This window comes from Nicotiana tomentosiformis, chromosome 6 (assembly GCF_000390325.3).
Source record: "Nicotiana tomentosiformis chromosome 6, ASM39032v3, whole genome shotgun sequence".
Lineage (NCBI taxonomy): Eukaryota > Viridiplantae > Streptophyta > Magnoliopsida > Solanales > Solanaceae > Nicotiana > Nicotiana tomentosiformis.
The window spans coordinates 108471239-108483636 of NC_090817.1; the positions used below are offsets into that span (position 1 = coordinate 108471239).

Consider the following 12398-nt stretch of genomic DNA (forward strand, 5'->3'; position numbering starts at 1 on the left):
CACTGGACATGTCGCAAGGCCCACAAAATTTTGCTAACTTATGTGAACTAAACCGGTGGAAATGACACTGATAGCCGCTTTAAAGGATTGCATTCAGAATTTTAGTTTTTCAATTTAAAATTTTAGGACAAAATTATCTTGAATTGTTCTGAAGTTAAAATTTTTAGTTTAAAATTTCAGGACAAAATAAATTTAATTCTAAATAACATCTTTGAAAATGACTATCCGTGCACTTGCCCTGCTAAACCGCAAAGATAGATATCCAGTAGGTCCATTGACATCCTACTCCATTTGGTTGAAACAGTTTTTTCATAAAAAAATTGTCGAATACAATTTGGTTAAAGAACAGAAAGAAATGTTTTTTTTTTCTCCAACACTTATGTGAAGTACTAATCTAAACACGCACTATAGCAAAATTTTGCTGATAGATTATAAACGATTAAAATAGCAATCATAAAATTCACGATTTTTCACAATAGTGAAGCAATTGTCAAAGTGTAAAATACACGAAAATTGCAATTTCTTATCTTATCCAAAAAGAAAAAAAGAAGTAAAAGGAAAAGAACTGTAAGTAATTGTTTGTTTGTTTGTTTGTGCTATTTTTTCCCCCTTTTAAATGTTGGGGGTTCGCATTCGAACTACTACTGAAAATGAATGAAATCTCTTATCCGTCCCCGTGGGCAGTAGGCAGTAGCTATCTTCGCAATATCCGCTTAAACCCTTCTTTTAAGCAATCCTTTAATCCTTCACTAATCACTCTCTCTCCTCTAATCAGATCATCTTCCTATTCAATTTCTCTTCGATCTAATAAAACAAATTAAAGCTTCCTTCGTAAGCACTTAAACACTATATTTCTCGATTCAATTATCCCACTCAATTTTACCTTGTGTACTCCAAGTGTTTGATCTAATTCCCCTGAATTCTGTCGGTCACCAGCTGAATTATTATTACTGCTTCTCAACATATGGATTTTTTCTTCTGTTATTAAATTGAGTTCGCAGATTTGGAGGGGAGATTTTATCGCATTGCTGGATTAAATTATTGAGAGATGAAATCGAAGATAAAATGGGCAGCACTAGGAGGGCTGGTGTTATCATTCGCTTCATTGCTCGTTCACTTGTTTCTTGCCAAGTCCAGTGCTGATCTTGTCCAATATACTGCTATTACTCTTTTCACTGAGGATTTAACTCCCACTTTAGCCACCAGAAAGGTAAATTGTGGGAAAAAACAAAGTTTCTAATTTTCTACTCTTTACATCTACTTATTATTTCTTCTCATTTAAGATTATGTACATAATTCAACTATATAATGCTGCATTTATCAGGTTGATTTGATTGCCCTACGCTTATATTTTTTTTTATAAGTTAATGACTTTTATTGAAATGGTGGATAAAAGATGTATACACATGTAAAGAATCTTACCCAAAAAAAAGACACGATTCTCTATAAAAAGCAACCAGTTGTCAAAAGTGCTAAGAAAAATACAAGCCTTGGTGGTTAGAGCTATCCGGTAACTATGCTTGTAAGTAGCAGGTACACAATGGAATAGTCGAGGTGCGCCAAGATGGCCCCGACATCACCATCATACAAAATAAAAAGGGCTCAGCCGAAATATATAAAAAACAAAAATATTGCGAACTTTGTCATCCGTTATCTCTATTACTAATCGGAATGTATTGTTTAAGAGTATCTACTTGTTTTGATAATACAATGGTACATCTTTTTAGGTTGATATGATTACCCTGTGCTTGTATTTGTATTTTTATACTGGAAACTTTGATTAGGGTCCTGGGTTTCGCAAGTTGTGGGGAAATGTGAAGTCATTGGAGCCCTTGCACCCTCATCCAAATCCAAGAAGTACATATCCTGGTAATCTTTGAAATTTTTGTTATTTACTGCTCTGAATTAGTCACAGGTTCCTGACTGTATTATCTGTTTGATATTTGTTTCTTATTAATCCCTCCTTTTGTGCCTTTTTTTTAACTTTACTTGCACATATAAGATGAAACAATTGCAAACTTGGAAACAAAGGAATATAATGCTATCTAATGTGTTTTATGTAAAGCAAAAATATGAAGGTATCAAAGAGCATATCTTATGGCATCTGATGATGTAGTAGAGCCAGTGTTTTTGAGAGCGAGAACCGCAAAAAAGCGTTAGGGGCTCGCCTCGCTTCAAAAGCGCAAAGCAAAGCGCACGCTTCATTGAAGTGTCTTAATAATTAATTTTATAAACTGAAATACACATTAAAAAAATCAAATAAACTAAAATATAACTTTTAAAAAACACATTAAATATATATATATATATATATATATAATAATTAATTTTATAAACTGAAATACATATAAAATTAATCAAATAAACTGAAAATATAACATATATATAATAATTAATTTTATAAACTGAAATACACATTAAAAAAATCAAATAAACTGAAAATATAACATTATATATATATATATACATATATAAAATTAATTTTATAAACTGAAATACATATAAAATTAATAAATAAGAAGAATAAAAGGGGGGGAGTGAAGAAAACCAGCGCCTGCCCTAGCTGTGCAGACGTTGGACGAGAAAAACTGAAAAAGAGAAGAGAGGAAGAAGAAAGAAAAAAAAGACAAAATACCTTAGGGTGAGCAGACGCTGCACGGGAACAAGAAGAAGAAAGAAGGAAGAAGAAAGAAAAAAGGAGAGGAAGAAGAAAGAAAAAAAGGAGAAGAAAGAAGAAAAATTACCTGGAGGAGGTCTCTGGCGACTGAAACCTAGCAGCAGCAATTGATTTTGGGAAGAAGAGAGAAATGGTCGATCAATTTGGTCTTAGGGGTCTGTTTTGTATAATAAAAAAGCAGACCCAAACCTTTTTTTTTAACAACTGACCCCTTTCGACTGAAGCGAGCACTTCTGCGCTTCACACTTCAAAGTCGCTTCGCGCTTCTTCCACTGAAGCGAGCGCTTCATCTGGTCGAGTCGCCTCAGGCATGGAAAAGCGAGCAGCCATCACTTCGCTCGCTTCTCGCTTAAAGCGACGAAGCGATCGCTTTTTAAAACACTGAGTAGAGCAGCTGTAGTTTCTTCAGAAAGCATTTTTGAAAAAACAGGCTACCGTTTTATTGACGGTGTTTGATTGGGCATGTTGTTTAAGAAATAACTAAAGACGTTTTTGAATTGGTAAATAAGTAAGAGACAAATAAAGACTTTTGACGCGTAAGCTGAAGATGTATAACATATCATAAGTACTCTTAGTACCTTATGGTGTACAGTACAACATGCCATATCAATTTCCATGTAAGATGGAATGGAGGGAGTACCATTTTTTACTAAAAAATTTAACGTGCTATTGCTTTTGCTTTCTATGTTGCAGAAGCATAGAGTTTAGACATGTCTAAACTTTAGTTACTTCTTTTTAAGGACGGAGATTCTGGGCCTGGCTATTCAAAATTTAAATTGACTTGCTGCTTTTGCCAATTTAAAGTTAATTGTATTTTGTTGCAACTACAAGTTACGTACCTCCATCATCGACTGAAACTGATTCTTTCTTTTCACCACCTTTGTCACGGTTTCAGTGGCAGTTGAACACAACAATGGCTTCATCTATGCAAAAATTTCTGGTAGTTTTGAGAAGATTAGGAACTCGGTATGCTTATTATATTGTTGAAAAGTCTTCTACCTATTCTGCGCCAAATTGTTGGGGAAAGAGTTCCTAACAGGTTTCCGTTTATCATAGATTGTTGATCTGGTCGCCATATCAAGGCTTCTAAATGCCACCCTTGTAATTCCAGAGATTCAAGAAAGTATTCGCTCAAAAGGCATCAGGTCCTGATTAATTTGACATAAAGATACGGAGGGCTTTTTTGATGCTTTATTTGCATTCCTGAATTTTAAGTTTGTATTTAAACTTTGCAGTTCCAAGTTCAAGAGTTTTTCATACCTCTATAATGAGGATCAGTTTATAGCAGCCTTAGCAAATGATGTCACCATTGTGAAGAGTCTGCCACCTATCTTGAGGGAGGCTAGGAAACGGAAAGAGTACCAGATTTTCAAGCCCAAAAGTTCTGCTGCTCTAAAATTTTATACTTCTGAAGTTTTACCTAGATTGAAGAAAGCAAAGGTCATCGGATTAATATTGACAGATGGAGGATGTCTAGAGGTATGATTATTTCCTTCTGTTTGGTTTTTGCAAGTCACAGTGACCTTAGACGTGTATAAAGTTGTATTTAGCAAGATATTTGGATCCTTTCAAAATTATAATGAATTGTACATTTATAGACTTGGTGACACGGAAATTTTAAAAATTAAGGGAGCACAGTACATGTGATATTTTGTACGGTCTTAATGTAATGAAAAAGCTTTAGAAGACACAGGGCATACCACATCCATTTCATATCATTAACATCACAAACAATAGATTCTTGTTATTCCCAGTGGCGGACCTACATTAAGAATGCTGGGTGCTAGAGCACCCTTTGTTTAAAAATTGGGCTATGTTATTTCTATTCAAACAATCAAAATTTGTTTGGTGAGCATCCATCACCAAAAATACTTAAGGGTGCACTGGTTGAGATGTTTGATTAAAGTATGTGTTTAACGAGAAAAAGGGGTTCAATTCTGGCTTGGAGGTTCTATGTATTTTCCTCTTTAGTATGTAATATTACCTTGGAGCATGGAATGTTTCCTGCCTACTACTTTCTGAAGTCCTACCTTTGCGCCTTACTTCAGTTTAACCTCTAATTTATGAATATTTCATGCTTACTTTCTTAAGAGGAGTTGAACTTTACACGATCAATGGCGATTTTCCTCTATTTAATATTTACCTGCCTCATGCTTAGTTTGTCTTGCCCTACAATGACTATTTAATCAAGTTCAATTTCTTCTCAGTCCGCGCTTCCCCCTAGCATGGCTGAGTACCAGAGGCTTAGATGTCGTGTGGCATTTCATGCACTTCAATTTCGCCCAGAAATTGTAGCTCTTGGAAAACTCATGGTGGAAAGGTAAGGATCTGAACTTTCTTTTAACTGTATCTTTGGAAATGCAAATTTCCAGCACTTGGTGCTGAGCAGTGAACAAAATGAAATTACGTGTCAAATGGAAGTTCATCTGATCAACTTACTTGACTCTCTTTTTTTTTCCAAGTGGCGCAGGGAGAGTTTTTAAATCTCTTGTAGAAAGATGGTAAATATTTTTATTCCTCTCTCTGCAGGTTACAAGCTTCAGGTCAACCTTACCTTGCCTATCATCCTGGGCTTAAGAGAGATGCCCTAGCCTTTCATGGTTGTGCTGAAATTTTTCAGGTTACTTTTCTTTAATTGGTATATTCTCTTAATCTGATCGGTGTTGCAGGAACTTGGATTTATCTAACCAGTAGTCGATGTTCTGGACATCCCTGTTGGAAAATGTATTAATTTTGATAAATTCTGGTGACTTGTTCTGGAAATTTAGTACTATAAACATAGCCATATTGGTTTTCAAAATTTGTGGTTGGGGTATCACTGATGAGAACAGGGGATGATACATGTCAAAGCTAGGTTATTTGGCTCACATATGCAAATAGAACTAACATAAGTATCACATGCTTTCTCTTATTTGTAGCTAGTATCAACTCTAGCTTGTATTCTTGAATTTGGTTATGTAGCAGCTTTCAATCTTGGCAAATGCAAGAATTCTGCTTGAGGATCTGATGGTTCTAAGGATTCTAGAATAGTTGAGATGCCAAGAACACTCTAATTGATGAGGATCTGGATTAGAATCAGCAGCATATTCTTATTGCTCTACATAATATGTTTAGTTCAACCAAGACCTTAAACAAAAAACTTTTGATTAAACCAGTGGGAAGGATTTTGAGAAAGGGGGAAGAAGACCTGTTAAGTTTACTTAAACAGAATGATTATCATTGCCACATCCTTTTTGGTATGTCAAGGGAGAGTGCATGAAATCTATGTCTTCATTTTCGTCCAATTCTGAAGGTGTTGACAAAAGCTGTCTAAATCAGGATGCGATATGCAATCTTCAACTTTTACTTCCATTCCTCTTTGCTTTGTAACCATACTAAGAAGTTAACCATGCCCCTCTAACCATCCTTTTCTTCCACAAAATCATACTGTCAGTTAATAAGGTGAAAAGTTCTGAGTTACTCTTTCTATTCTATTGTCTGATGCTTCTAATCTTTCATTTCTCGACTTGTCTTTCCAAATATAGTTATGGCTAACTGTCATTCATTTGAATTGTCTGAGTAATGAAAACGAAAGGAAACTATGTGATCGTGACTGTAAATTGTAATTCCGAGCTGTGAAGTGGGTGCACTAGAAAAGAGAAAATGGAAAAAGAATAAAAAGAGGAGGGCAGAGAAAGAGGCAGTATTAGCAGTAAACCAAGGGAGGGTATTGCTGCACTTAATCTGCTGAGCCTCTAAATATCTGGTGTAATGGACCTAATGATCCCTTTTCCTCATTAAAAGAACAACTGATGTTGCGAGATCTGTAACCTATTGCTTTCTGTTGGTGTAGGATATTCACACAGAACTTATACAATACAGGAGGGCCCAGTTGATTAAACAAGGAATTATCAGTGAGGAACTTAGTGTTGATTCACATGCTCGGAAGAGAAATGGATCATGCCCACTCATGCCAGAAGAGGTACTTTCGGATTTTTTCTTCAAATCTCTAAAAACAGTTTATTCATCTGGCTGGAAATACATAATTGTAAGTAGCTTATATACAATATGTTGCTTCTAGAGTTATCTTTTGAAGCAGAGACTTTTTAGATAGCATTCATGAGGTGCATTTTGTTACCATCTCTGATAGTTTAATCTCCATTCAGACTTCTCTAAATATAGACTAAGTGTCTGCATGTTCCAAAGTTTACTTTATGCTCCTGGACTCTTTTCTCACAACTGGAACAAGTTGTGGTTCTTTATTAGCTTGTACGAAGAGATAGAGATGAGAGATTAATGCAGTTTAAGGATCAATATAGTTTATAATGACGTGTTGTAAAAGACAACTTTCCAGCCACAAGGAGTAAGCAAATATAGTGGATACACTAACCAATGTGCGATAAAGTATGCAAAAGTAGCAAAATAACATTAAGACTAATACGTAATAAAGAATATCATTAGGGATTTGTACACTTTATTACACATCTATTTGATTCTATACCTATTAGCATCTACGTTTTTTAAATTCTAGTTAGTTTTTCTTATGTGTTGAAACTATATTTCGTTGAGATATTTCTTATGAGATATAGCATCTACATTAAATGTGTTGTTTATGCTAAAGTTACCAACTGTTTAATCCTCCTATTCTGTAATTACAGACCGAATATAACTGTGAATATGCATGGTTGTCCTTGTTTTATTTCTTAATGCCTTGGACATTTTTTTGCAAAATTTAGGTAGGACTTCTGCTTCGAGCCATGGGTTACCCACCTAGAACAAGAATTTATCTAGCAGGTTCTGAAACCTTTGGTGGACAACGAGTTATGATTCCTTTACGCGCCATGTACACCAATTTAGTTGATCGTACTGCGTTGTGCAGCAAAAAAGAGCTAGCCAATTTAGTTGGTCCAGAAATTCCCCTTCTGCCTGATCCTGATAAGCTTTTACCCGCAAAAAGCACAAATCAACTAAAAGCAGAATGGGACAAGACCGGGCCCCGACCAAGACCTCTACCACCTCCTCCTGATCGACCTATTTATCGACATGAAAAAGAAGGCTGGTATGGATGGGTTGCAGAGAAAGATATGGAACCAGAACCTTCTCCCAATGATCAGAGGGAGCAAGCACACCGATTGCTATGGGATGCTCTTGATTACATAGTCTCAGTGGAAGCTGAAGCTTTTTTTCCTGGTTTTGACAATGATGGTAGCGGGCCTGATTTTGCCAGCTTGGTGATGGGACACCGACTTTATGAGATGGCATCTGCGAGAACATTTCGGCCAAACAGGTAGACTAACGACAATAATGGTCCTTTCCTTGTTTGGGTGCTCATCCATTTTTTTTTACCATTAATTTCTAAAATCTATCTTGTACATGCAGGAAATATCTTGCAGAGCTCTTTAATAGTACTGTCGATCATCTTTACTATCCACCTCGTAATTGGACTCTTGCTGTCAGAGAACACCTCAATAAAAGCCTGGCAGAAGAGGGTCTTTTGCAGGAATCCAGTCGATCAAAAACTAAGTTTTTCCTCTCTCACCCTATTCCAGAATGCTTATGTTCAACTGTCAAGGCTACTGATATTTCGCATTCAGGAAAGAACAGCAATCTCCATCTGTTGTTTGAAGGGCAGGGCGAGTGCCCCAGATCGATGCAACAAGAAAGAACTCAAGAGACTAACACGGATGAAGTTGACTCTCAAGAAGATGAAACTGATTTAGACGGGCAGTCAGAATCTGAAGGATACAATGGAACTGATACAATTCCATCCCTGGAACAGGATGAGGAAATGGATCCTGATGATTAGGATTTGATGTACATATCTTGCCTTCGTATTTGTTCATTTACCTCTATGCCATTGATGTCTAGCCCACTCCGTGGATTAATCTTTTCAACGAGAGTTAAATTTACAGCGGCAGCATGTTGATTTTGGAACATCTCTCGTGCAGATGAACTCCCAATTTTTTCGGGGGCAGATTACCTTCAAACATGGTTCTTCGGACGTGCTTTGGAAGAATTCCTGCTACCTGCTTAGTGTTCATTGCTTGGCACATGGACTCCATTGGTCTCTTCGATAGAATTCTCCCTTTTCCTCTCCTTCAAAGAGGAACAAGTTTTCCCTTCTTCTACAGGTATAGAACATACAAAAGATGTCTAAACTTCTCGAACTTTGTGACTGCACAAAGAAAGTAACACTGTGAAGCCATATATTACTTTACAATGATTCTTTGATTTTTGTTTCACCTCAAGAGTTCTCTTAAATATTCATATGTACGTTCAAACCTTTTGCTTGTCGAGTACCTTCAAAATCTAACTAGCTTTCAATATATTGAAATTTGTGTCGCTTGAAGAGAGCTCTTAGTTCCCCCACAGCACAAATACATTAGCAGGTGAAAGCTGTTGAGACGTCATTGAAATTTCGAAGTAGAGAAAAAGCATCCTGCTTCGACACACTTTCTGGCGTTTGTTTCAAACAAAAATAAAATTGTGTTAAATTATCGTGTTACTCTAAAGAACGTGTTAAGCTGTCGAGACAGTCAATGGTCTGCGTCCTTTAAGAATTTATCAGCCAAATAAATGAATTGAAGCACGAGTGATTTGATCTCTTCGAATACTTCTTTACCAAACATGAAGAGAAGAGATACGAGGAGGGAAATTTATGTTTCAATATGTATGTCCACCAAAACGTCTGTCTTTGTTGAAAGGAAAGTATGGCTTCCTTTAGTTCTTCTTCTCCAAAGTCAGGAAATAATGTCTTAGTTCTTGTTCAAATAATTTGTTGTCTGATATCCTCCTACTGTAGAAGACCATCCTTTACTTTACTGGCAATGCTCTTTGTTGCTTCTAACATGTCATAGTGTCCTCCATACTTCAGTGCCATCATAAGTTGAAGTCCTTCGTTGGCCTCCTCTGTTAGAGGTTGTTTTTACGAGCCCGGTGCACTATAAGCTTCCGCTATGCACAGGGTCCGGGGAAGGGCCGGACCACAAAGGTCTATTGTATGCAGCCTTACCCTATATTTCTGCAATAGGTTGTTTCCACGACTCGAACCTGTAACCTCTTTCCTAGTCACATTGTAGCAACTTTACCAAATATGCCAAGACTCCCTTCGTGAACGGGGTGAAAATCGATACCATTAAATTGCAAATGACAATAAGTCATGCTTGAGTTGATGCTAAACAATTAGTGATATATTTTCTCTTCACGATTTAACATACACGTGCAAGTTATAAAAGTGCGGTGCGTTTGGTTTAGCTTTCGTTATTTCTAAAATTGTTCGGCAGCTTAATCCAAATGAGAAAGAAGATTCATATATTTCTCAGAACATGTAGAAAAAAAAATCAAGAGAATAGATTAGAGTTCTTTCAATATACAATATTTAACTTGATAGGAATCATGAATAGAAAAATAAGTATATAATTCAACATAAAAAATTTAAGTAATATAATATCATAAACATGAAAAAAAATACGTAGGTAAATTTCGAATTTCAAAATTAAGCCAATAAATTAGGAATGAGGCTAAATTTTCGAGTCCGAATAATGTAGGCGTACCTTGGAACGAACGTATGTCGCACCAATTAATACTGTTATCTGGCTTTGGATTAATAATTAGCTAATCTCCTTGTTAATTGTTTTATATATATATATATATATATATACATATTCCTCATCGGTAATATAAACACTATACTTATCTCTAATTAATATTTTGAAAACCTGTTCTTACGCTTAAATCCATTTTCAAAATTCGTTAGTGCATGTCTTCAGGTTATGAGAAATACTAGTACTGTTTTTACATTTTACACTTCAATGCAGTACTAGTAATAGTTTTATTTTGAATGTCTTGCTGCAATGTGCGTAGGAAATTAATAAAGTGAATACAAAACCAATCTGATTAACAAATCTCATTATCTTAGGTTAATATCTTTTTGGAAAAGTTACTAAGACTAATTAATGGGCCGGAGATCACAAAACGACGCTGGTTGCTCCATTATATTTTAGAGAGAAGGACCACGCAGGTGCTTGTAGAAAATTTGGTCAGACTAGCACCATCGAAGACGGGCGTACGCCGCATTTTTGACGAGCGGCGTAAAATTTTTAAAATATAAATGAATTCATAAATCACTATAATAAAAAGCGGTGTCATTTTTTTATTTTTATACGCAATTTTTTCATTTTGTGTATTATCTATATATACATATTTAATAAAAATTCTGACGAAACAGTGTCACGTGACGCTTGCCACAAAGTGTCTTTGCCCCTGATTGAAGAAACTAGTAGTCTGTTTGGCCAAGCTTCTAAAATCTGCTTATTTTGAGAAGTGCTTTTTTTAAAAGTGTTTTTCAAAAAAGTACTTTTGGTGAGAAACAGTTTGTGTTTGTCTAATTAATTTAAAAAATACTTTTGAGGAACAATTAGTGTTTGGCCAAACTTTTAAAAAGTAATTCTAATTGTATTTTTCTCAAAAGTGAAGTGCGTCTAGGAAGAAGCTAATTTTTTTTTTTTAAAAAAATTGCTTCTGCTTCTACTCAAAAATATTTTTTTTCCTTCAAAAAACTTGGCCAAACACCTTAATTTTAAGGGAAAAAAACACATTTGGCCAAGAAAAAATCTTGGCCAAACAGGCTATAGATCTGCACCTCACTGATATCATCTCCCTGAATAATCTCCCATCAGTTTTGATAAAAAGAACTATCAAACCCTTCAGGTCTTGGAGCACTATTATGATCCATACTAAATGTGTATGCTTAAAAGTTGTTTAAAAGTTGTAGTAGTGGATGGTGTAACATATTAGTTAACAGGAGATAGGGAGGATACGCCAAAAGTACGAAATTCCGATTGTTCAGAGAATAAGATCGGTTCTATTAAGAATGAGTTCAATTGATTCCAACGTTTTCGACATTAGAATATATATAAATAAAAGTTATTGTTAAAAAAATTAATTTGAACCTAAAAAATTAAAAGCGTAATAGGTTCAATGTCCGAACCTGAATGTTGAACCCTTCTAATTATTCTGGATCCACTTTTTTATAATAGTGCACATATTTTTCGAAATTTTGGATTCGTGATCCCTCTTATCAATAAAGGCGGATCCAGAATTTGAAATTTATGGATTTCTATTGTAATCTCAAATTAATATAGAATAATAACTGAGTTCACAGTTATATATTTATATATATTTAATAAATTTTTTAATAAAAATACATGTTCTCCCCACTCTACATCCGCCGCTGCTTATCAACACTGTTAAATCTCTTTCATATCATGTTCCCATTGCCACTACACGTACACCAAGAAAATCCGAGCCCTATGAAATCAGTATCAATCATTCCACACTCTTCAATACATGATATAAACTTCCAATTTTTCTCCATCCTATGAGGTTTGCTACTTTTTTTTTTTTTTTTTTTTATGTAGGATCAATAATAGAATTAAAGTCTCTAGAAATGCACAAAGGTCCAATGATATTCTGACTGCACTAATGGATCCATTGCATATGATTAATTATTATTAAGAAAATGTGAATAAATAAAAGCATTATATGCAGCTTTGTTTTAAAAGGCAGAATTAGGACTTGCACGGGGCTCGTCCACAGGCGGAGCACTCGTAAAACGCCCCTGGACTTATGTGTGGGGTTTAGTTCCGTAAGACTTACGTCTCGGCCACCGGGGCTTACACCCCGAACACGCCCAACGCCCAACGTATTGGGCTCACCTAATAGAACTTTATGCAATTGTATG

General features: G+C 35.5%; 1 protein-coding gene across 2 annotated transcripts; it reads left to right on the plus strand.

The window, feature by feature from the left end:
* The first annotated feature begins 641 nt into the window (after positions 1 to 641).
* On the plus strand, positions 642 to 8898 carry LOC104114721 (protein EMBRYO SAC DEVELOPMENT ARREST 30). Of its 2 annotated transcripts, XM_070177675.1 has the most exons (11): positions 642 to 1210; positions 1785 to 1869; positions 3573 to 3643; positions 3734 to 3822; positions 3913 to 4156; positions 4885 to 4997; positions 5207 to 5297; positions 6510 to 6638; positions 7393 to 7943; positions 8036 to 8470; positions 8605 to 8898. In XM_070177675.1, the coding sequence occupies exons 1-10, from the start codon at positions 1049 to 1051 to the stop codon at positions 8460 to 8462; spliced, it is 1962 nt and encodes a 653-aa protein (XP_070033776.1). In that variant the 5' UTR covers positions 642 to 1048; the 3' UTR covers positions 8463 to 8470; positions 8605 to 8898. The 2 variants fall into 2 exon arrangements, with proteins under 2 accessions (XP_070033776.1, XP_070033775.1); XM_070177674.1 differs by having other exon boundaries at positions 8036 to 8898.
* The last annotated feature ends 3500 nt before the right edge of the window (positions 8899 to 12398 follow it).